A 25,749-nucleotide genomic window follows, 5' to 3' on the forward strand; every position below is an offset into this window, starting at 1 on the left:
AGAAAGAGGGGAGAGTATGCAAATTTTTGGTGGTCAGAAAATGAGACCAAACCTTTGAATTTATAACCAAACAGTCTGGGTTGAATAGGTGCGAAAGTACATGTTCACATGACGTACTGTTTCGGCAGAAAAACTTTTTGTTTGATCGCGAATTCAAAAACGATTGTTAGTCGTTAGGAAATTATCCGAGAAATATAATCCGCGCGAAAATATAAGGAAAAAGAAAAATAAATAACGGAAAACGGAAAATAAATTTGGTCCAAAAAATTATCAATCAAATCAATTGACCAAATCCGAATCCGAATCCAAATCCAAATCTGAATCCGAATCTGAATTCAAATCTGAATCTGAATCCGAATCTGAAGCCGAAGCCGAAGCCGAGCGACGACTCTAGGTTTTGGGATCTCCAGTCTTCTAGGTAGAGTTACCGCCATAGTGACCTGCCATCAGCCACAGTCCCATTCCCTTCGATGATTTATCAACCTCTTCTCTATTTAGGCTTTTTGTAAGTGGATCCGACACATTATCTTTTGACTTTACGTAGTCAATTGTGATAATTCCTCTAGAAAGTGGTTGTCTAATGGTATTATGTCTTCGTCGTATGTGACGAGATTTTTCGTTATACATAACGCTTTCAGCCCTTCCTATTGCCGCTTGACTATCGCAATATATGCATATAGGAGCCACTCGTTTGGGCCAAAACGGAATATCTTTCAAGAAATTCCGGAGCCATTCAGCTTCTTTTCCAGCCTTATCTAAAGCTATAAACTCAGACTCCATTGTAGAGCGGACAATGCATGTTTGTTTGGATGATTTCCAAGAAACTGCTCCTCCACCAATTGTAAAAACATATCCACTTGTGGACTTTGTTTCTGATGACCCAGTGATCCAATTTGCATCACTATATCCTTCAATTACCGTAGGATACTTACTGTAATGCAAAGCATAATCTTGGGTATGCCTTAGATACCCCAAAACTCGTTTCATTGCCATCCAATGAGTTTGGTCGGGATTACATGTGTAACAACTCAGTTTACTTAATGCACAAGCTATATCAGGACGTGTACAATTCATGATGTACATTAAACTTCACAACACACGAGTACAATCCAGTTGAGATCTGCTTTGACCTAGATTCTTTGTAAGAGCCACATTTACATCAATCAGGGGTCTTTGCGACTTTCAAATCTATATACTTGAATTTTTCAAGTATCATTTTAACGTAATAAGATTGAGACAATGCTAGTCCTTGAGGATCCTTTGAATTTTAATTCCTAGAATTAAATCAGCAACTCCTAAGTCTTTCATATCAAACTTGCTAGCAAGCATACGCTTAGTAGCATTTATATCTGCAATGTCTTTGCTCATTATTAACATGTCATCAACATTTAAACATACAATGACTATATGATTTGGAGTGTTTTTAATGTAAACACATTTATCACACCTTCTTTTCTTTTCCGGAAATCATGAACCCTTCAGGTTGTTCCATATAAATTTCTTTCTCCAAGTCTCCATTTAAGAAGGTTGTCTTCACATTCATCTGATGGATTTCAAGACCATACACGGTGGCTAACGCTATTAACACCTGAATAGATGTAATTCTCGTTACCGGTGAGTATGTATCAAAATAATCAAGACCTTCTCGTTGTCTAAACCCTTTGACAACTAATCTTGCCTTGTATTTGTCAATAGTACCATCAGTTTTTATTTTCCTTTTGAAAATCCACTTAGAACCTAAAGGTTTATTTCCTGGAGGAAGATCAATCAATTCCCAAGTATGATTACTTAATATGGATTCTATCTCACTATTGAATGCCTCTTTCCAATATTGTGCTTCCGAGGAAGACATTGCTTCTTTAAATGTTTGAGGCTCATTTTCTAACAAAAATGTCAGAAAGTCCGGTCCAAAGAAAGTAGTTGTCCTTTGGCGTTTACTACGTCTTAGATTTTCCTCATTAAACGTACTTTCCTTTTCTTTTTCTCGAGGTCACTTAGTTTTTCAATAGACGACTCACATTCATACTTATACGGATAAATATTTTCAAAGAATTTAGCATTATCGGATTCGATTACCTTATTAATATGAATGTCAGAATTTTCTGATTTATGAACCAGAAAGCGATATGCCTTACTATTTCTTGCATATCCTATGAAAACGCAATCAACCATTTTCGGTCCAATCTTCACCCTTTTGGGTTTAGGAATTTGCACTTTAGCCAAACACACCCACACTTTAAAATATTTTAAGTTGGGTTTCCTACCTTTCCATTTTTCATATGGAATGGATTGCGTTTTGTTATGGGGAACTCGGTTGAGTATTTGATTGGCTGTAAGAATAGCTCTCCCCCCCCCTTCCCCACAAGTTCTGGGGTAAATCCGAACTTATCAACAAGGCATTCATCATCTCCTTTAACGTTCTATTCTTTCTTTCCGCAATTTTATTAGATTGTGGTGAGTAAGGGGTAGTTGTTTGGTGAATAATGCCATATTCCAAACATATTTCTTCTAAAGGAGATTCATATTCACCATCCCTATCACTTCTTATCATTTTGATCTTTTTATTTAGTTGCGTTTCAACTTCATTTTTGTATTACTTGAATACCTCAATTGCTTCATCTTTACTATTAAGTAAGTAAATATAACAATATTTAGTACAGTCGTCAATAAAAGTTATGAAATACTTTTTCCCACCGCGAGATGGTATTGACTTCATGTCACAAATATCTGTGTGAATTAAGTCTAAAGGATTTGAATTCCTTTCAACCAACTTATAAGGATGTTTAACATACTTAGATTCCACACGTATTTGACATTTCAAATTATTGCATTCAAATTTAGGCAATACTTCCAAGTTAATCATTTTTCGTATAGTTTTGAAGTTGACGTGACCTAAACATGCATGCCATAAATTATTTGACTCAAATAAGTAAGAAGAAGCTTGAACTTTATTGATATCAATAGCTATTACATTCAACTTGAAAAGGCCCTCAGTTAGGTAGCCTTTTCCTACATACACATCATTCTTACTTATTATATTTTTTTCATAAACAAAAACACACTTATATCCATTCTTAATAAGAAGTCCAACAGAGACCAAATTCTTGTGAATTCCAGGAACATGAAAAACATTGTTTAGAGTCACAATTTTTCCCGAAGTCATCTTCAAAGTTATCTTCCCAACTCCTTCAATTTTTGCTGTTGCAAAGTTTCCCATAAAAATAGTCTCGTCGGGCCCTGCGGGAACATAACATGCAAATAACTCCTTGTTAGCACAAACATGGCGAGTGGCTCTAGAATCAATCCACCACTCCTTGGAATTTCATACCAAGCCGCATTCAGATAGCATGGCACATAAGTCCTCCATGTCATCATTCTTTTCAACCATGTTTGCTTGACTCTTCTTCTTGTCCTTCTTCGGTGCACGACATCCACAGCCTTATGTCCAATATTTCCACAGTTGTGGAAATTACCTTTGAACTTCTTCTTGCTCGGGTAATTCTTTGGACCAGACGACTTCTTTCTCTTTTTATTACTTGTAGACACTTCCTCGACAATATTTGCTTCCATTATTGTTGATTTAACACGGTACTTCTTCCCAGAAGCCTTGTTGTCCTCTTCAATCCGTAGACGAACAATAAGGTCTTCAAGCGTCATCTCATTGCGCTTATGTTTCAAGTAATTCTTAAAGTCCTTCCACAACGGAGGTAGTTTTTCAATAAATGTCACAACTTGAAACGCTTTGTTTATGACCATACCTTCAATTATAAATTTATAATTAGTAAAATAATCAATATCTTGAATAAGAATATTGACTCTGTTTATACCTTCAGCAAGGAGGTCATGAACAATAACTTGCAATTCTTGGACTTCCGTTATAACAGGTTTGTCGTCAACCATTTTGAAATCCAGAAATTTGGCAGCTACAAACTTATTAAGTCCAGTATCTTCAATCTTGTACTTCTTTTCAAGAGCATTCCACAATTCTCTTGATGTTTTCATGACGTTATAAGCATTGTACAAGTCATCTTTCAAGCAATTTAAAATATTGTTTTTGCATAAGAAGTCAGAATGCTTCCATGCCTCTGTGACCACGAATCACTCATTTTCAGGAGTTTCTTCTCCCAGAACTGGAACGTCCTCGCTGATAAAGCGCTATAAACTAAGTGTGGTTAGGTAGAAGAATATTTTTTACTGCCAACGCTTAAAGTCCACACCGAAAAACTTTTCAGGTTTTTCTGCCGGTGCCATCGCCGGTGCAAGAGTTGTGCGACTTGAAAATACAGTAGCCATTGCAGCAGTAGTCCCAACATAACCATTATGTTATTCCGTACTTGTTATCATTTTTTCTATAAAAGAAATTGACACAACCAGAATTAGTAAGTCGGTGAAGTTTTTATATCTTCAAATCGAATACAAACAACCGACTAGAAAATCACAAGATTTTAATCTCGGATTGAGATCTCCAAAACGGGAGTAAAAAATCGCTAGGATTTTAGTCTCCCACAGCAGAAAATTAGATGAACACAGAATATAAAAAAATAGAAAATTCCTAAGCTTGTTATAAACTGTATTCGAAAGTATAATTTCTGCAAAATAAAATGAAACCAAAAAACAAAGACAGAAATAGAATGAAATGAATAACGTTCCGAGCCCAACAGAAAACTGTGTTTCCTTAAGAAATTTAATCCCCTCACTATTGCCCGAGGTTGTTGGATTAATTCCTCCTAGGATAGAACGGAACAACTATTCTATAATACCGGCAATGAAAATTACAGAACTTTGTCGAACTCAACAAACGGCAATAAATCACACTAATGCTTACGTTTTTGCTTTTGGAAAACAAATGCAAAAATGGAGAAGAGAGATGGGAGAGTATGTAAATTTTCGGTGGTCAAAAAGTGAGACCAAACCTTTGAATTTATAGCCAAATAGTCTGGGTTGAATATGTGCGAAAGTACATGTTCACATGAGGTACTGTTTCGGCAAAAAAACTTTTCTGTTTGATCGCGAATTCAAAAATGAGTCGTTAGAAAATTATCCGCAAAATAAAATCCACGCGAAAATATCAGGAAAAAGAAAAATAAATAACGGAAAATGGGAAATAAATTTTGTCCAAAAAATTATCAATCAATCATATCAATTGACCGAAGCCGAAGCCTAGCCGAGCGAGCGACGACGACGACGGCACGAGGCACCAGTTCTTCTTAACTCTTTAAGAGCTAGAAGATGTGCTTCTCTATATAAGCATAATTTTCTTTCCTTCTTCCGATGAGGGACAAAGTGCATTAATAAAGGAAACTATTTCAAACTTTTCATTTTACTCCTAATATTTTTCCTCCATTTCCCATTCACACCTTTTTATCTAATAAAAAATCCAACAATCCCCCACATGAATGGGGAATGGCTATCTGAAAATATGCATGCATGAAAAAATTATGTGATTTACAAGCAAGGATTAATTGAATCTGGATAAGTAGGTTTCCCTTTGAACTTTTCATAGTGAACTTATGTTAGATATACTCGGTCAATCGGTAGATTTGATATCTTTGAACCGTCGAGCTTTGGTGTATACCTAGACAGCCATAAGTCACACAATTAACCCTTTAACCGCATTTGGTTCTCATTGTTGTGTTCGTTTCAGCCATGAACACCGCTTGGTTCATAAGTGCGTAGAGAACTGGCCTTACAGAATTCTCCTTGAAGCAGCTTATACTTCACACTTATATAAGTGATTCCTAAATGTGTTATCCCATAAATACACTATTTGATATACTCTGTATCAAACTTAGAAACCATTAAAAAGTTTTAACGCTTTATCCTTGCTACTGAACATTGTCTCATCACGAGAATAGACCAAAACTTTGATAATGTTGAACCGTCACTAATGACTTTGTTTGATCTCCTTGAACCTAGATCTTGGGATCTCCAGTCTTCTAGGTAGAGTTACCGCCACAGTGACTTGTCCTCGGCCATAGTCCCATTCCCTTAGATGATTTATCATCCGCCTCTCTATTTAGGCCTTTTTAAAGTGGATCTGACACATTATCTTTTGATTTTACGTAGTCAATTGTGATAATTCCACTAGAGAGTAGTTGTCTAACGGTATTATATCTTCGTCGTATGTGACGAGATTTTTGTTATACATAACGCTTTCAGCCATTCCTATTGCCGCTTGACTATCGCAATGTATGCATATAGGAGCCACTCGTTTGGGCCAAAACGAAATATCTTCCAAGAAATTCCGGAGCCATTCAACTTCTTCTCCAGCCTTATCTAAAGTTATAAACTCAGACTCCATTGCAGAGCGAGCAATGCATGTTTGTTTGGATGATTTCCAAGAAACTGCTCCTCCGCCAATTGTAAAAACATATCCACTTGTGGACTTTGTTTCTGATGACCAGTGATCCAATTTGCATCACTATATCCTTCAATTACCGCAGTATACTTACTGTGATGCAAAGTATAATCTTGGGTATGCCTTACATACCCCAAAACTTGTTTCATTGACATCCAATGAGTTTGGTCGGGATTACTTGTGTATCGACTCAGTTTACTTACTACACAAGCTATATCAGGACGTGTACAATTCATGATGTATATTAAACTTCCCAACACACGAGCATACTCCAGTTGAGATCTGCTTTGACCTAGATTCTTTGTAAGAGTCATATTTACATCAATCGGGTTCTTTGCGACTTTGAAATCTAGATACTTGAATTTTTCAAGTATCATTTTAACGTAATGAGATTGAGACAATGTCAGTCCTTGAGGAGTTCTATGAATTTTAATTCCTCGAATTAAATCAGCAACTCCTAAGTCTTTCATATCAAACTTTCTAGCAAGCATACGCTTAATAGCATTTATATCTGCAATGTCTTTGCTCATTATTAACATGTTATCAACTTTTAAACATAAAATGACTATATGATTTGGAGTGTTTTTAATATAAACACATTTATCACACTCATTAATCTTAAATCCATTTGCCAACATTGTTTGGTCAAATTTCGCATGCCATTGTTTGGGTGCTTGTTTCAATCCGTAAAGTGACTTAACAAGTCGGCACACTTTCTTTTCTTTTTAGGGAACCATGAACCCTTCAGGTTGTTCCATATAATTTTCTTCCTCTAAGTCTCCATTTAAGAAGGTTGTTTTCACATCCATCTGATAGATTTCAAGACCATACACGGCGGCTAACGCTATTAACACCCGAATAGTTGTAATCCTCGTTACCGATGAGTATGTATCAAAATAATCAAGACCTTCTCGTTGTCTAAACCCTTTGACAACTAATCTTGCCTTATATTTGTCAATAGTACTATCAACTTTCATTTTACTTTTGAAAATCCACTTAGAACCCAAAGGTTTATTTCCTGGAGGAAGATCAACCAATTCCCAAGTATGATTATTTAATATAAATTTTATCTCACTATTGACTGCCTCTTTCCAATATTGTGCTTCCGAGGAAGACATTACTTCTTTAAACGTTTGAGGCTCATTTTCTAACAAAAATGTGAAAAAGTTTGGTCCAAAGGAAGTAGTTGTCCCTTAAGGAAAACTGTGTTTCGTTAAGGAATTTAATCCTCTCACTATTGCCCAAGGTTGTTGGATTAATTCCTCCATGGATAGAACAGAACAACTATTTTGTAATACCGGTAATAAAAATTACAGAACTTTGTCGAACTCAACAAACGGCAGTAAACCACATTGATGCTTACGTTTTTGCTTTTAGAAAATAAATGCAGAAATGCAGAAGAGAGGGGAGGAGTATGCAAATTTTCGGTGGTCAGAAAGTGAGACCAAATCTTTAAATTTATAGCCAAACAGTCTGGGTTGAATAAGTGTGAAAGTACCTAAGTTTGATTGCGAATTCAAAAATGAATTAAAATTCGCACGAAAATATCAGGGAAAAAAAATAAATAACGAAAAACGAAAAATAAATTTGGTCCAAAAAATTATCAATCAATCATATCAATTGACCGAATCTGAATCTGAATCCGAATCCGAATCCGAATGCCACTTCAAAAAAACGGGTAAATTGCGAAAGTTTATTTGCGGAGGGTATAAGTAACCTCCGTAATTTGCATAATTTTGGGGCAATATATTAGCCCCACAAAATTATACATTTACGGGGGTTTCACCCTCCCTTCCTCCCCCTCCCCCTCCCCCCCCCCCCAAATCTTTTCAATCTAGAAACTTCCGTCTTTCAGTGATACTTCATTCTCACTTTCTCTCTCTCCGCAGGAACTCTTGATTGAAGCTCTTTGAATTGAAATTCGCTCTCTACGAGTATTTTAGCTTTGGATTCATTGTTAATTTATGTTAGATTCTTTTGGATTCAGCATTTGATGTGTGTGATATTCTCTTTGTTGGCTTCAAGTAAGTAGTTACCCATCAAAGTTTGACAGCAAGTAGGCAATCCGTTTTCACTTCTAATTCTTCATGTCCCATTTCTTTGGCTAATTTTAGTCGTCACTTGATACAATTGTATTGGGATTTTACATCCTATAAGGAACAAGTTATGTAATAACCCCAAATCCTCTCGCTTACCATTTTACCCATTTGATGAAAGCTAGCAATTTTGTTGTTGTGAATAGTTTAATCGTGAAGTTGAAGGGCAATTCTTATATATCAACAAAAGAAAAAAAATTGCCCTATTAGTATAATGAATATTTTCATACATTTCCCCAATTACTACTTCTTGTGTTAGATGCTTTGTTAATTGAAGTATTCTAGCATCTGGCGCACTTTGATTTTGTACCAGATTTTTCCTACATTTGCACCCTAATTTCATACATTTGTACCAGATTATTCCTTTCTTCATTGTTAATTGAAGTATTTTTTTAATAGTTGTGAATAATTTCGAAAATTTATATGCACTTTTATGCATGCACGTATGGTAAATAATAGTTCTGTTGCAACAGTCTTTTTGCACGCTACTGTGGTCCATCCTTCCTCCATATTCTTCTCCTCATTGTTGCCTAATTTATAGGCATTCAATCTAGATACTGATGCATCAAAATTCCCAGCAGAACTGTTACTGGAATTTGCAGCAATTTGAACACTTTCATGTCCAGTTGTTTTTAACACATCAGTTGCTTCAGTTGTAATTGCACCAGATTTTCCTCGAGATAGCACTTGTCCAGCTCTTATTTCCCCACCTACATCTTGCACAGCAGTAGCTACAATAGTTGTTGGTTTTTCAACTAGATCAACTAATGCAGCAGGATGCTTAGCAACTCCAGCAGTAGTCTCCACCTTATTAGTGAGTGCATTGAGAGGATTCAAATTCTCCAGTATTTTAGCTTATACTGTCGTGAGGTTAACAATGGTAGGCTTGAGTGATCCTCCCTCAATCTTCATAATCTGCATATCCATACCCTCAACTAGATCATTATCCATCAAAACCTCATAAGAGTTCAGGCTACACAAATGTTTTGCACCACCATCAGTTTGATCACCATGATCGCGACCAGCAGCACTTTGTTTTGCAGCTGTATTTTTACCAGCAATTGTAATCCAATATTCCTCCATATTTTTTTCCTCATTACTACCCAAATATTGTGCATTCAATTTAGCTATAGATCCATTAACACTCCCAGCAGAATCATCATTGCTACTGGAATTTGCAGCCACTTGATCACATTCATGTCCAGCATTTTTTCCTTCCTGCAGTTAGTTAGTTCTGTCTATGGAGATCAAGGTATGATATGTTATTTAGTTTTAACAAAAAAAATTCACTCCATTTTTATGCTTTAATACAGTTACCCTTTTGTACATTTTGCTATGTTACTATATAGCTAGTGTGTTAGTGCTCCAGATGAGTGAATATATGTAATTTTTGTGGTTCTCTTCAAAGCACAAAAATATTTCATCTCAATGACTTGTTTCCTGATACTCCTCTTAATAGTTATATTTTTTTTACTTTTTGCTGCAGCCAAGTGATGCAGCTCGTGGACCTGTTTCACCTAAAGATGCGAGAAGATCTTCTGGCGCTAGTAATTCCAATGACAGCCATTGAGATTCATTTTAACTGTAGTGAATGTATTAGGGCAATGTAATAGTTGACTAATATGGATGATTAACTATATATTCTTATTTACCTTGATGACATATGATACTACCCTGTCATAGTATTTTTCATGATTAATGAATTGTTGATGTTTCTTAATTTTATTGTTTTGGTTTAAGCATTAATATTTTAATTTATAGGAAAAATATATGGCATATTGATGATAAAATATCAATTCTATAATATATTTAAAAATAGATGGGGTTAAAAACCCCAAAAAGAAATAGGAACAAATATTTGATAGTGTACACATAAGAAATTGCGGGGGTTTACAACCTCTACAATCAAAAAAAAAGTTAAATTTAAAAAATAAAAAACTATTTTCGTGCATAAGATTGCGGAGGTTCAAACTGCAATTTGCATAATTTGCTGGCACGACGGTTCTGGAAACCTCTGTATTTATCTGCAGCAAATCAATAGTGGTGATGCTTACTACGGGGTCTGCCCAACCGTCGTGACAGCAAATAGCAGAGGTTAGCAAATTGAAATTTTAACCTCCGCAATTCACCCGTGTTTTTGTAATGTCCGAATCCGAGCCGAACGACAACGGCGACGGCGCGAGGCACCAGTTCTTCTTAACTCTTTAAAAGCTAGAAAATGTGCTTCTCTATATAAGCACAAAGATTTTCTTTCCTTTTTCCGACGAGAGATAAAGTGCATTAGTAAAGGAAACTATTTCAAACTTTTTGTTTCCCTCCTAATCTTTTCCCTCCATTTCCCATTCACACTTTTTTATCTAATAAAAAACCCAACAGTTCATATGTACAGAGACAATGAGGAAAACATTGTCACTATTAAGGAGAAAATTTTAGAGAAAAGTATATTGAAGAAACAGTGAATTATTTAATTAGAGAAACTAGTAACTTAACAAAATGGGACTCCGAACTTAGAGGGTGTTTGGCTAAGATTATGAGCTAGTCAAACTGGCTTATACGTACTTTTTGGTTTATCTACGCATTTGGTAAATATCCAAAGTGCTTATAAGCTAAAATCAGTCATAAGTCATAAGTTGGTCACCCTCAACTTATGATTTTTTAGCTTATAAGCACTTTTAGTTTGACCAAGGCTTTTACTAATTTATCCTTAATAATATTTTCTAATTCACAAAATATTTTTCCCAAAATAAATTTTCTAACTTTCTTTTCATTCCATCTTTGTTCGTCATTTTCTTTACAAAAAAAAAATTTAATTTATAATCTTTTGTAAAGTTTTTTAGGATATTTTAGTCATTTTAATAAAAGAGTTACTTATCAGCTTTTTTCTACCAAACACAACAACTGTTTATTATCAGTTTCAGCACGTCTATCCAAACACGTAAATGCTTATTTAGAAAATCAGTTTCAGCACTTAAAAATACTTTTAAGCACTTCAAACTTTTCAATTGTTTACAATCAGCTAATTCAAACGGGCTCTTAGGCATTAAATACTTATTAAGGAGCTTTTCTAGGCTAAACGGATTTACATTAAGGGGTCATTTGGTAGGAGGTATTAGAAAAAATAATGCAAGCATTAGCTTTGTGCATTACTAATACCTTGTTTCGTATATTTTTTCAACCTATGTATAACTAATACTTGCATTAGTTATACATCATACTTGGTATTAGCCTATGTATAAGTAATGCATAGAAAACCATGACATTAGTAATACCAAGACTATTAATGCATGCATTAGTATGGTTAAAGATAAAATTGTCTTTAAAGTCCCTTAAAGCTAGAGAATATGGAGGGCAATTTTGTAAACAACTATTTTTCTTAAAAATTATACAATGCATTATAATTTTTAATACACCACACCAAACAGTTTATAAGAAATAATATCTGCATAACTAATGCTTGCATTACTAACCCATGCATTACTAATCCCTGTATTACTAATATACTGTATTCTGCACTATTCTTATACACCCTACCAAACGACCCTAAGGCTTTAATAATGCTTAACTTGAGAGAACTGGAGAAAATAGGACCCTTAATAATTATACTGATTTCACTTAAAAGGTTTCTAATTTACCTTCCAACCCATTAACAGGAAACAGGAAATGCCCTTTAGAAAAAAGAAACAGGAAAGGTATTTTTTATTGTCTTGTCAAAAATCAGAATGCCCTTTTATAGACAAAACTTTTGGATTTTCCCAACTTTGCAGATACTATTAGCTTTCATTTCACGGAAAAGGGTCAAAATTATCCTCGAACTATCGAAAATAGCTAAAATATACCATCCGTTTGTTTTTGGTACCAAATTTGTCCTCGCCGTCTAAAAATTGGACCATTATTACCCTAAAAACTACCGGCTGCCACATCAGCTTTTGGACATACTTAAATATTATGGGAAAAGGGTCAAAATTGCCCTCAAACTATCAAAAATAACTCAATTATATCCTCCGTTTTATGTTTGGTACCAAATATGTCCTTGACGTCTAAAAATTGGACCATTACTACCCTAAAAACTAACGGCCGTCACATAAGCTCATATGAACAACAAAAGTCTATCTCCAACAGACGGTCCTCCATCTTGACAAAAGCCCCCACGGATAAAATTTCTTTCTCCATTTTCATTCGTTGATTCATCGAGGTGTTACTCCTTCCAAATAATTAAAGCTACACTAATCTTATTATGAGAAATTTAGTTGGGCTATTATTAAGATTCACAAATCTATAAAATAAAAAAAAATCAATATACTATACAAGAAATAAAATACCAACTTTTATCACTTAAAATCATAAATCTTATCACAAAAATGGTGGAGAACAACAAAAGATGTATATTGCAGTACTCTTATGGCTAGCTATCCAAGCTCATATCTCAAAAAGGTCACAAATTAGTTGTAGAGATATATCCTTTTAAAAACAACTCTCACAAAAAACTCGAAAACTATTAGAATGAAACCATCCTCTAAAATACTATACCCTTCCACTTCCAGCCTTCATCAACAGAAAAGAAAAGAAGACCGACCGCAAATAAGACCTAGACCTAAAACCTCATAAAAAGATACATTTTTTAGACACCACCTAATCCTTCCCTTTCTCACTGGCCTAGCTAGCAGACCACCTGAAGTGCTTCACTGCGCCTTCATGAGAAATGCAGCAACCCCTCGCAGAAAATGGAGAAAGAAATTTTATCAGTGGGGGCTTTTGTCAAGATGGAGGACCGTCTGTTGGAGATAGACCTTTGTTGTTTACATGAGCTTATGTGACGACCGTTAGTTTTTAGGGCAGTAATGGTCCAATTTTTAGACGTCAATGACATATTTGGTACCAAACACAAAACGAAGGATATAATTGAGCTATTTTCGATAATTTGAGGACAATTTTGACCTTTTTTCCGTAATATTTAAGTATGTCCAAAAGCTGATGTGGCAGTCGTTAGTTTTTAGGGCAATAATGGTCCAATTTTTAGACAGCGAGGACAAATTTGGTACCAAAATCAAACGGGGGTATATTTGAGCTATTTTCGATAGTTCGAGGACAATTTTGACCATTTTCCGTTCATTTGGCCATAAAATTTGGGAGTTATTTTTCAAATTTTGTTTTCAAATATCTGGTTGTTTACAAATTTTAACCATTTTTGGCAGATTTTGAAAATAAAATTTTCAAGTTCCAAAACAACTCTAGAGTAGTTTTTGAAGTTTTCTACTAACAAAACTTCAATAAAATTTCAAATAAAATACATGTCCAAACACAATTTCAACTTTCAAAAATCATTTTCAGACCATTTTCAAAAATTTATTTTTTTCAAATTTCAACCAAATCTATATCCAAACGCTAACTAAAAATAAATTTGAATAAATCAAGAAATGCACAAACACTCCTCTTAAATTCCTAATCATCATTTATTATTTGTCTATGCTTTTTAACACCTAAGGAAAATACAAAATGAGAAATCCATTTCCCCCAAAATATAATTACTCTAAAACCCTCAATAATTTTTTCTTATTTTCATCTCGCCCCCGCACCTCCCACACTTTCTTTCTGCTCCCCACTAGTATTTTTTTTTTCAATCCCACGCTTATACAATATGGTGTTTCTTTGTCTCCTTTCTTAGTGTTGTACAAAGACAAACAAATTGTCTCTCCAAACCTGTACTCTCAAAAGTTCTGTATTTAGAAAGGGAAAAAAAATGCTTCTGAGAAATGCCTCTGCACCAATCTTGAAATCATGGGTTATAGATCCATCTCCAGAACAAATTATCAGAACCATAAGTGCTTCAATCTCTATCTCCTCAAATCTTGATCCCATCACCAAGAACATCTCAAAAACTGCATCAGACCACAATTTTAAAGAATTGTACAAGGCCAAGGTTAGGCCTTCTCCAAAAGGGTATCCTCAGTTTGCTTCAAACTGCTCGGAAAATCAAGAAAATGTTACCAGTTTGAGTTTTGGTATTAGTAATATGTCATTGGTGTCTAAAATGGAAGAGTTGGATCAAGAATTTGCTGTTTTAGAAAATGGTGGTGGCAGTGGCGGTGACGGTGGCCGGATTTCTGGCGGCGGCGGTGGAGATGGAAGTGATGAGTGCCCAGATTCTGATCATGATAGTATTGAGGAGTATTATCAGGAGATGATTAAGTGTGATCCTAATAATCCTCTTTTTCTAGGAAACTATGCCAAGTTCTTGAAAGAGGTAACAAACTTTTATTTCAGATGAAAATAAAAAGGCTTTCATTTTATTGATGCACATGAAATTAGAGTATATAATTTTGAATAATATTGTGTGTAAAGGTGAAAGGAGATGTTGTAAGAGCAGAAGAGTATTGTGGAAGAGCAATATTGGCAAATGCAAATGAAGGGGATATATTTTCACTATATGGGGATTTGGTATGGGATGCTCATAAAGATGCTGATAGGGCTGAATGCTACTATAATCAAGCTGTGAAGGCTTCTCCTGATGATTGGTAATCTTTTAATCCATGTTTTTCAATCAAATATAGTTGTTAATATCATTTTAGATGTTGCTGGATAGTGTTTCAGTTTGCTGTTGTTACCTATGTTGTGCGGACTCTCCAAAATATTGCCGCACCCATGTCAGATCCTCCTAGAATGCACTACTTTTGGAGGATCCGACACGCACCTAACAACATTTTTGGAGAGTCCAAGCAACATAGGTTGTTAATTCTTGGAAGATAATTTTTATCTATATGAAGATTTCACCTTTTTCTTGAAATGAAATTATGCATTTCATTATAGCTTTTAGATTACAAAAGGAAATCTCTTTTTGTTAAGAGTTCCTTAAGTGAGTCAGTGAAATGGTCTCTTCCGCCTTGTTGAAGTATTTGATCCCTTTTTGTTTGATTAAAAAGTGTTAAAAGATGAAAGGAATTTTACTTCTGCAATGATTATATCATCAATAGCTACACTTGAATTTGCTCTTCCTATGTTAATAAGTGTCTGGTTTCTTATGAACACTTGATTGCTGCTTACTGCAGAAACTCTGTTAATTTGGGTGAAAAATTGATTCTGAATTCCATGTGCCATGTTAGCAAAGACTTGATTTTTGCCTTTGGATATATTAACAATTGGCCTCTCTACTTCACAATAAGGTCTGCGTACACACTACCTTCCCCAGACCCCACTTTGTAGGATTGCACTGGTTTGTTGTTGTTGATATATTAAACCAATGCTGAAATTTTATTCTTTTTCAGTTATGTTCTTGCTTCATATGCTCGGTTTCTTTGGAACGCTGGGGATGATGGTGAAGAAGAAGAAGATGTTGATGAGGAGGATGAGCAAATGTTAAATAAGGCTACTACTATGAATAAATCATCAGTCAATTTATTTAAAGGATTAGATAGTTTCCCCTCACCTCCTATCCCTGCTTCTTGATCTGTTTCTTTGTTAGTTCATAGTTATTCTCTTTGTTGTCTCTAACATTGTAACTTTCTTGTACATATAAACAACATAAAAGATGCAATGTTGAATAGAAAATCTCCCTCTCACCTGTTACTCTTATGTTATAACCTTCCAGTTTGTTGTTTAAGTTCAATACACTTTTGGTTTGAATCTGGTTAAGACTTAAGATTAACATGTAGCTTATTCTAGGCAAGATGAGTCTTAACCTATTACTTTGACCCTTGGATAATTATGCTGTAGAGAGTGTATTTCTTTCTTATTAGGCAGATGGGAGAATATTTATGGTGTTCTCGTGTGTCCTAACGGTCAATGGAGTAGTTAAAAATAATGCCAGACAAGGATTCAAATCTAAGCAGAGAAAATACACTAGGTGATTTCAGTTTTATATCTCTAAGCCTTGAAGGTAGAATCATTAGATATCTATGCTTGGTAGGAGGTATCTATAATTAAAAAACAATTACAAACTTGATATCTCCAAATTTAACATTTGCCAATGTTGACTTCACTTACATTTTTGGTGACTTATCTTCTTACTCTTTTCTAAATTTCTTACTCTATGTAAAATTTTCTCATTTAGTAGTTGATTATCTGTATAATCTTCTGGATTTTATTTCTTTTATTACTAGATATAAAGGTATCATTACATTGTGTGTAAATTAGTCAAAAATTTTACAACTTTTTTGTAGAAAATCAAGAATGATTGAATAATGTATAAAATTGCCATAATATCTTTCAACCAAAAAAAATAATAAAAAAAAATATTTTCTAACTAAAATGAAAAAGGGTATGATAAGTTTTCCCTCTCACTATTTCTTCACTTTGTCAAAAATATCTAGCAAAGACATATTTTGTGACAATCACTTCTCTCTTTTTTTTTTTTTTTTTTTGTGTGTGTGTGTGTGTTTACTATTCTTGTCTTGCATGCTTGGTTATGTCTTACTGAGTTGTTCACTGTTTCGGATTCCTGACTTGACCTTGTCTTTTTGCTCGTATACTTTTCTTTCTATTTCATCCTCTATTAAAGGAAAAAAACTTGCACACACCTCGATTATTTCATCAAATATCTAATATATTCAACCAATATAAATACCAAATAATTCTGATCACCAAGGTTTAGGCAAAAAGAAAGAAATCACCTAATACTTTCTTGTCTCTACCGAAGGGGAGCTTGGAGCAATGGTAAAGTTATCTCCGTATGACCTATAGGCCACGGGTTCGAGCCGTTGAAGCAGCCTACATCACACCCCTTGGGTACGCCCGGGCTGCGCTTTTTACTTTCTTGTCTACTAGAATTTGATCTCTGATCTCCCGTAATTTTTACCCACCTCATTGACATTTCATCCTCCTTTGAATATAAGCAATCAATTTTCTCAATACTTAACTCAATCAAAATATTTGATAATATTACTTCTGCTCCAATGTGATTGTTGATTGCAGTACAACTTCAATTCAGATTTTGATTCTTTCAGCAGGCTGGTAATATCTCCAAAAGAAAATATTACAACTTGCAATTTTTATTAAGGTCCCATCATTATATAAACCAATCCCTCTAAAAGATAAGATTTTGATAAATCAACTTAATTATTAGTTTTAAAGGGGACAGTTTACCTAGTCTCCGTTGGCTTAGATCATTTGTTCAACAGCTGATTGGAGATCCACAATTGTGGTCTCCATTGAAAAGGTTACCACTAATGAAGTGATAAAGCCATTTGATTACTATGTATTGAAAAACAATTAAAGAAAAGGACTTCTTGGGTTGAGATATTATTACTTTGAGAACAGCCCATAGTTTTGAAATTTGCCAACCAACATTGAATCAAGACATATCCACAGATCTGAAAATGGTTTAAACCAAGAGGGTTGGTAGATCCACATGTTGGTGGCTATAAATTTGCCCTTGGCTTGCACAAGATTGACTTTCATACTTCTTATTCATCTGATTGCTCACATAAGTGACCCCCCAAAAAAAAGATACACCTTAATTACAAGCAAGTTTAGATCAATTCTATGAATCTACATTGTTCATGTTGCTCCATTTAAGTCTATCTTTGTTCTAAATAAGTACTAAACCTAAAGTAAACGTACTAACATGGCATCCACTTGCATTGGTAGATGTCATCATACTTTTTTAGGGGGGTGAGAGGAACATGATTTTTGACTCCTAATTTCACAAAACTTAGAGAAAATTGTACCAACTAATTAACATCAGAATGCCATTATGAGTAATCTTTATAGTACATGTAGTTGTAAGAAATATGGTTTCTAGCAAAAGAACTGAAAAAACAAAGTGCATGGCAAAGAGAATCACGTAAAAAGTATATGCAAATTTATAAATACATATCAATTAACAAACAAAAACCATGATGTCCAAAGAGAACAGTTCAAACAGCCAGTACAAGCCCAATGAGTGCCAAATTTTCAACTAGTTCAAGACTTGAACTTGCTTTAAGACAATTCTCCAAAAAAAATCGATTACCCAACATCAGGTGACAGGAAGCCATCTAACTCATCATTAACCCAAAGAAAAGGTGCAAAGAGCAACCTTAAAATGCTGCAAGCTACCTGTTTTCTAAATGACCAAACCAGCAAATCTTGAAAGAAAAAAAACGACACAAGACAAACCAACCTTGCCGCTATGAACAAAACATCATTGCTTGGTATAAAATCTTCCATTCCTTCCTTTGTCAAACGAACCAAGTCTTATTCGTACCTTTTCAATATTTTAGGCAAAGAGGAACTGAAAGGTGCTTCATGTATATGTGTTACAGCTTCAGTGCTTGCTTTTACTACTCCACTGCAATGAGTTGCTGCACCACATCAGTCTCAGCTTGAGCTTCAACAACAGTCTTACTCTGGCTTGTTTCCACAGCCGATGTAGCTTCAATTTCATTTGTATGCTCAAGTACGTTGTTCGGTTGAGAAGCAACTTCACTCATGTCGTTGGCTGCAGCTTCATTTGTTTCCTTGGATATGCTAGTTTTGATGGAGGGCTTTTTTGTATTAATTGATAAGTTGACTTTTTGAGATGGCAGCTTCGGTAGAGACTTCCTTGTGGGCTTCTTAACAATGTCAGGAGAATGTACTTTGGAGGGATTTTGAGTTGCATTTTCATCCAAGCTCAATCTACTTGTGTGTATAGCAGTGTCGTTCACCTCTCTGGTGGGGGAGCTCTTTTTCCGGCCAAGCTTGGGGGATTTAGCTCTTGTCGTGGGTATCTATATCATAAAGTATAGAAGGCATAACCGGAAAATCAAATGTCTTGTCTACGTTAAAAGTAGAACAGATAGAAGCATAAATAACTTAAAAGTGAATTCAGCTTTACATAAACAAACCTAGCTAGAAGACCTTTAGGATCATCTTCTACTAAATTTACATAGCAATAGGTAAGAGTTTGACATGAGCACAGTAAGTGTTAGTTTTTCAGGCAATAAAGAGCAACCAGACCATGATGAAGTACCCAAGAAGCTAAACCCAAACCGAAAAGGACGGCCAATATCAAGGTGTTGTACACAAGCATATTTGACAGCAAGAGCAACCAGAATTAAGCTTTTTACAGCATTAAACTGATCAAACTTAACCAACTTATGCATGCCACATTTTCATATATTTGCAGATAAATAGTTATGATGCTGTTTCTTTTTATGGCTAAGAATTTGGTACGGGTATGTTCAAGTTTTAGCAAGTTTTTAGGGTACTTGAAGGATCTGCAAAAGTACCCACATAAATGTCATAACATTCAACACGGGTACATCAGCGTATGAATAGTTCATATAGCAAGGATAACTTCTATGGTCTTGCATAATTTATCTCATTATTTGGGATCTTTGAGCAAAACCACTGGCTCTGAAACTTCTAATACTCCTAAAACCGTGGTGCTTTGATAGTTCTTCAGGCTTCTAATCAAGTACTCAATGAGCAACCCTTGACCTACAGATGGACAGCGACTAGACAAGAAATTTTACAAAGAACATTTATGGTCTATAGTAACTGTGATTATGCTGTATGCTTCTTACATCATAGTATATAGATGTAACTCACAGGGGAACAAGCAGAACCTGAGCTAGCACCACAAAATATAATTACAAAACTTGTGGATGCTCTAGATCTTCACATGATACCAACTATAAAAGCAGCTATTCATTGATGGGATGCTTGCCTAGTTGATAATTCACACCTCAACCCATTTGGATCCTACTGACCTCGGATAAAGTTGATTCTTTGTGGCCAGGGGGAGGGGAAGTTTATATATTTTTATGTTAAGCTGACATTTTGACAAACCACTGTTTAAAACCAAATTTGATAGAAGCAAAAGATCAATTATTATCACAGGATGAGATCACACTTGAGTGTGATAAAGGTTTAGATTTCACAAAGATAGAAGTTAGACCTAGTTAGTAGTGTATAGTATTGTGAAATTCAGAAACAAGAAGAGACACCAATGTTGCCAGTAAGAAGCTACTATATAGCAATTCTCAGATGGATAGAAAATTTAAAAAATTAAATATGTAAATAGAAATTAAATACATAACCATATATTCAACCCACTCTAGCTGTCTCTGATACTTGAGGGAGATGATTTGACTATAGCAAATTTAATTTTTATGCGAATTTATGATAATCAATGTTGATGTATTTCTGGTATTAAAGTTTAGATCCAAGTGAAAAAACAAATCTATAGTAGCCTAAGTGAACAAGTGACCACCATTGAGCAACCATTATATTATCCCAATGAGACGCATGAATCAACTTTCTGTCACAAACGTCTACTCTAACAACTATAGAAATCTCATGATACTTCAATTTTAAGACAAAGCAATCTACCTCATGATACTTATTACACGCTATATAATTATCATTTTCTTTTGACCAACCACCTCAAGAACAATCACGTCCACTTCAAATGTTTAGTATCTCAATAAATCATATTGCAAAAGGAAAAGGACACCTCAATGAAGGGATTGAGCTTACACATGCAGATGGTATTTTGCCAAAACAACTAGGCTGAATACAGAAAACAATGCCAAGAGTTATTGATTAAAAAAAAAGGAGATTTCTACACCCAAAAGTATAGCCTAGTGGTCAATAAAGTGGGAGGAGAATCATGAGTTATCAAGTTCAAATCCCAGTGGAGGCAAAAAAAAAATACTAGGTGATTTCTCTCCATCTATATATATGCCTTGTTGGCAGAGTTACCTGGCACCTATGCTGGTGAGGTAGCATATACGTGGTGGAATAGTCGAGACACAAACAAGCTGACCCATAAACTAAATAAAATAAAATAAAAATCTCTAGGAATTAAATTCGTTACACTTTCTTCAGCAAAAAAATAAGATTTCAAAGAAAAATAATTTCCTTTTCTTTCAGACATGAAAACATAACTGAAGCATACATCAGCCATTAATTTCTTTCCTCAATACTAGTATTATGAATTAATTAAATGGTTTGCAGACATTATTTTAATGATCTAAACAGAGGCAATTATTTTTAAAAGAGCGCCATGTTAATGTAGTGAGTTGCAGGTTGATATTCCACTAGTTGAAGCTCATTGACAATATCAAGGGAGTCTAGTAGTATTATAATCCCTTCCCTCCCCACGTTGCTGATTTCTGAAGTAACATTTTCAGAACTTCTTGACATGCTCTCTGGTCACTTTTAGCACTAATGGTTGTTTGATAAACGTATTCAGCACTTATAACTGAAAAAGTTACATATTAGAAATTATGCACATTGGATAACCATTTAGGAAGGCAGCTCAATATACTAGAAGTCTAGAAGCAACTAAATATGCTCCAAAGTACACGTCAGAGACAATTTTTTTAACAAGTAAGCAATAAAGTAGTTGATAAAACAATTGGATAACTGTGCAAAGATCGAAGTAGGTGACGTAAATTGTCCAGCTGTGCAAAGATGAAAATTTCAGCTTTCAGTTATAAGTTTTACCAAACAGCCTTTCCTCCCTTTTGTTCACGTTTACAATTTTGGAGAATAACTAGATCAGACCACAGTTTGACTTCATTTCACACGACTATTTAGACATCCAACTAGCAAGACTAAGGACCAAAATAGGTATGAAATGCCAACAGTACTGTTTTCGAAGTTATAAATATGTCGGTATGAATCACCAATTCTATGTGCAAGCGAACGCAAAATTAGAGTACCCTTTATCAACAGAGCATCCAACTAACATCAGCATGCTAGCCTAGCAATAATGGTCATGTCAGACTTGAATAATGCTTCATATTATGTGACTCCTAACTCTTCAATATAAGTAAGGTTATATAACATGACTCATCTATTTTCTGTATAAAGTCAACCAAGGTCACACAAATAAAGTTAGTAAAAACTTTATCAGATAGATAAGGAAATCCAGATCCATCAAGTATACAGAACTTAACAAGAGTAGTACTATAGCCAGCTAAAGTACAAGCAACTATTTAGCATGCTGTTGTTATAAAAGAAAAACTATTTAGCATACTATATAATCAAGAAGAAAAGGAATGTGAAGAATGGAAATCCTATCAGGTGTTTCTTTTTCTTTTTCTTTGACAAAAGGTATTTCCTTATAGAACATGAATTGTTGGTGAGTATCATGACATAAATAAGAGAGCACAGCATTACCTTCTTCAACTCCACTTTGGGAGGAGGAGGTTCCTGATAAAAACTTGGCATTGGGGTTGCTTTAAACTTTAAGCTTTTTCTTAACATTTTGATCTCAGCTTCCTGACTTTCCTGGTTGACAAATACAAAGAGAAAAGATGAATGTCTTAAAAGGCAACGCTTAGAACCATCACCCATGTTATATATCATGAAAATGATAGAAGCACAACAGTCACCATGCCTTAGAAAGAGCCTGCAAATTATTCTTCTCGACTTCCTTCGCGTGGATTTTTTCCTCAAGCTTAGAGTAAAACTGTCCAAATGTACAGAAACAAATTCCCTCAAGTTTCCAGGAAATGATTACAGCGGAAAAAAATCGAATAAATCAAGTTTTCTGCTGATGCAAGGAGAAAGCTAACCTCTTTCCTTTTCTCGGCCCTTTCATCGCACTTGAAACTCATATTGTAGGTTGGAAGAGCACCTACTTTGCGAAGCTTGGCATCTGCAGCAGGACTCCTGTAAAGTGATTTAAGGATAAACTGGAAATTTTCTTCCTTTCAAACAAATGCATCCAAGAAAAACCACAATCGCTCTAGCAAAGAGGCAAGCAGAAAGCAGAGGAAAAAGTAAAGAAAGATCAGCCTATATAGGATACAAAGGTGATTCTTCACTTCCGTCAGCTTGAGTTGGGGCAACTTTCTTTAAAGGTTTTGGTTTTGTTTTCTCCCTGTAGCATTGAAATTATAGTTCACATGCCACAGAGGAAGTACGATATAATCAACACAACAGATGGTCAAACAACAAGTAGAAAAAACAGGACATACTTTAGGCCGTCAGCATTTGGAGAAGGTGATGTTGCATCAGGTTGGCTAGATTGCTGCTAGATGAAAGACATAATAATAATGAGCAACGACACAGAAGCACATAAAGATGACAAAGTAAACAGACTATTGTGCTCTGAGCTGTTTTTGTCTAAAACAAGCACGGTGATATGGACCTTTACCTTAGCATGACTAACATTTACACGGGCAACAATAGGTTTTGAATTGGTATCAGCAGTTTTCCTGTCGTTAAATGATTTGCTCTTTGTGCCAAGGGAAGAAGTCTGTTTAGTGCGTGGCTGCGAGGCTGTGGAACCGTTTGAAACAACAGGACCAGCCAATGCATCTTTGCTTTTCTTGACCCGAATAGATGCAGCATTTTTGGGGCTTGACGGCTTACCGTTCTTTGCCTTTCCCGGAGCTTTTGGCTGTTTGGAGTTCTTCAACTCTCCAGACTCTTTGGTTTCATGTCCCTAGAAAAGAATTACATTATCTTGGTGTCAGAAAGACCCAATGGAAGTTAATAAACCAGCAATGAACTCCTTTACCTCAGAACTTGCACTGGGATTGCTTTCTATAGTTGTGGTTGATTCATGCACAACCTCTGCGATAGAGGAGCTGGAACTCCCATTGGGAATGCCATCTAGTTTGCCAGCAACAGCTTCTGGAAATTCGTGAACTCCATTTTCAAAGCTCGTCCCATTTTCGGAAACAACTATGTTATTGTCAATTTCCATCATGCTCTACAAAGTTGCAAACTTGCAATCCACAATTCTAGAAGCCAAACCACAAGCACAACACATCTCATGATGTTAGAGAAATGGGGATTTTTAAAGTATAATTAAAAAAATACAGAGTCTATTTTCTTCATTGTAGTAGGTAACACTCAGATATATAAATTATGCCACGCACTACATGAGAAAACAACCATCAAACAAAATGCAAATTTAAACACAAAAAATCAGAAAAATTATAGCTAAAGATCACAAAAAACTCAACTAAAAAAAATCCCTTTTACCGGATAAAACATACTAAACCTCTAGTATTACACAACCACTCTGGTTTTCTAACAGACCACAGTACACAAATCAAGAACCCAGACTTCTCTTCACTAAACCTCCTCAAGTCCAAGCCTTTTCTACTAAAGTGAACAAAATCAATGTTAAAAAGCAAAGCATCACACAACAGAAGTAAAATGAAAAAACACACAAGTCCTAAACCAAAGAACTCAAAAAAACATCAAATCACAGTACCACAAGACGACAAAATAAGTGGAATAGAATATGCTCTACTAGATCTCCTACCCAGGAACCAAAAAACCCGATCTTTTTTTACATTCCAAGATTCAAACTTACTGAAAATCTAAAACCCCAAAACAGCATTTTCAGCTTCAGAACACTAATGCCCATAAGATATAACACTACAGTCTTAACACATATAGCAAACTTTACAAAGACAAATGCAGATGCTTGTGAATAACATGTACTCACCTAAACCACCGTAAAATGATTATAAGTCCATTGAATCTACAAGGGATCTGACAGAATCTTGGAAAAAGAAACTGACCGCGGAAAGAGAAACAACTCCCACAAACACAAACTAAGATCTTGTAACCTTAAAATGGTGATTTACAGAAAATGCTGTTGTTGTAATTGGTGATTATTTTTTTGGGGGGGTGTGGGGAGGGGGGAGGGGTCTTTGTTTTTGTGAATTGGAAGTGAAAAGGTCTGAACTGTGAAGAGGGGCTACACACACTCTCTCTCTCTACTTCTCTGTTTTTTCAAATCAAAAATTGCAGTGGGGGAGGTTTTTGCAGCTTTGGGAGAGGTTTTGGGGGTGTTTTTACAATTTCTTAAAGTTGATGTGCCAGCGATATTCAAATCTATTCCAGGTCACTGTCTGATAAGAGAGAGAGAGAGAGAGAGAGAGAGAGAGAGAGAGAGAGAATTCTGTATGTATGGACAGGGAGATGATACTTACTTACCGTGTAGAGAGAGAAATGTACGGTTGGTGTACCTGCCCCTTGATCATGCCACGTGGATATCTGCTTGTGATTCTTGCTGACCTGTCAATATCTACGTCTGAAAGTTAAGATGAATTTACCTTTTTCCTCTAGATTTTTCATCCTATATTGCAGCACATCTAAAGTTGGTGAGACTCAATTGAGTTAAAGAAGCTGTATCCAAATTGTCTTTTACAGTTCAATTTTTATCAAACAAAATTTTGGTTTGAAATATATGTTTTTTTATTAAAAAAATCGTTGAAGCTACATTGCTGCTTTCTTAAAAAATAAAAAATCATTCATACAATGAACTTAAAAAGAAAGGAAAATGGCTATTGTATTTTTTTCTTTTTGCGTGCCTTAGTTTGGTTTAAAAAGTTCCATCATGTTTTAATTTCTACCATACAA

General features: G+C 35.1%; 2 protein-coding genes and 1 long non-coding RNA gene across 7 annotated transcripts; 2 read left to right on the forward strand and 1 right to left on the reverse strand.

Annotated features, from left to right (window-relative positions):
• Window positions 1-8,133: 8,133 nt before the first annotated feature.
• LOC104087220 (uncharacterized) lies at window positions 8,134-10,174 on the forward strand. Its single transcript, XR_684243.2, has 2 exons — window positions 8,134-9,706; window positions 9,941-10,174. It is a non-coding gene; the product is annotated as an uncharacterized lncRNA (long non-coding RNA).
• Window positions 10,175-14,081: 3,907 nt separating this feature from the next.
• On the forward strand, window positions 14,082-15,996 carry LOC104087219 (uncharacterized). Its single transcript, XM_009591634.4, has 3 exons — window positions 14,082-14,695; window positions 14,794-14,966; window positions 15,714-15,996. Exons 1-3 carry the CDS (start codon window positions 14,192-14,194, stop codon window positions 15,892-15,894), a joined length of 858 nt encoding a protein of 285 aa, XP_009589929.1. The 5' UTR covers window positions 14,082-14,191; the 3' UTR covers window positions 15,895-15,996.
• Window positions 15,997-18,225: 2,229 nt separating this feature from the next.
• Window positions 18,226-25,120, reverse strand: LOC104087218 (protein WVD2-like 5). 5 transcript variants are annotated; one of them, XM_009591629.4, is made up of 9 exons: window positions 24,830-25,120; window positions 23,888-24,113; window positions 23,522-23,812; window positions 23,343-23,398; window positions 23,174-23,245; window positions 22,938-23,034; window positions 22,760-22,831; window positions 22,540-22,650; window positions 18,226-19,136 (listed from the first exon to the last, which is right to left on the reverse strand). In XM_009591629.4, exons 2-9 carry the CDS (start codon window positions 24,077-24,079, stop codon window positions 18,708-18,710), a joined length of 1,320 nt encoding a protein of 439 aa, XP_009589924.1. In that variant the 5' UTR covers window positions 24,080-24,113; window positions 24,830-25,120; the 3' UTR covers window positions 18,226-18,707. The 5 variants fall into 5 exon arrangements, with proteins under 5 accessions (XP_009589924.1, XP_070038697.1, XP_009589926.1 ...); XM_070182596.1 differs by having other exon boundaries at window positions 22,540-22,645; window positions 22,755-22,831; XM_009591631.3 differs by having other exon boundaries at window positions 23,343-23,395; window positions 24,830-25,107.
• Between the last annotated feature and the right edge of the window lie 629 nt (window positions 25,121-25,749).

This window comes from Nicotiana tomentosiformis, chromosome 8 (assembly GCF_000390325.3).
Source record: "Nicotiana tomentosiformis chromosome 8, ASM39032v3, whole genome shotgun sequence".
NCBI classification, from domain to species: Eukaryota; Viridiplantae; Streptophyta; class Magnoliopsida; order Solanales; family Solanaceae; genus Nicotiana; species Nicotiana tomentosiformis.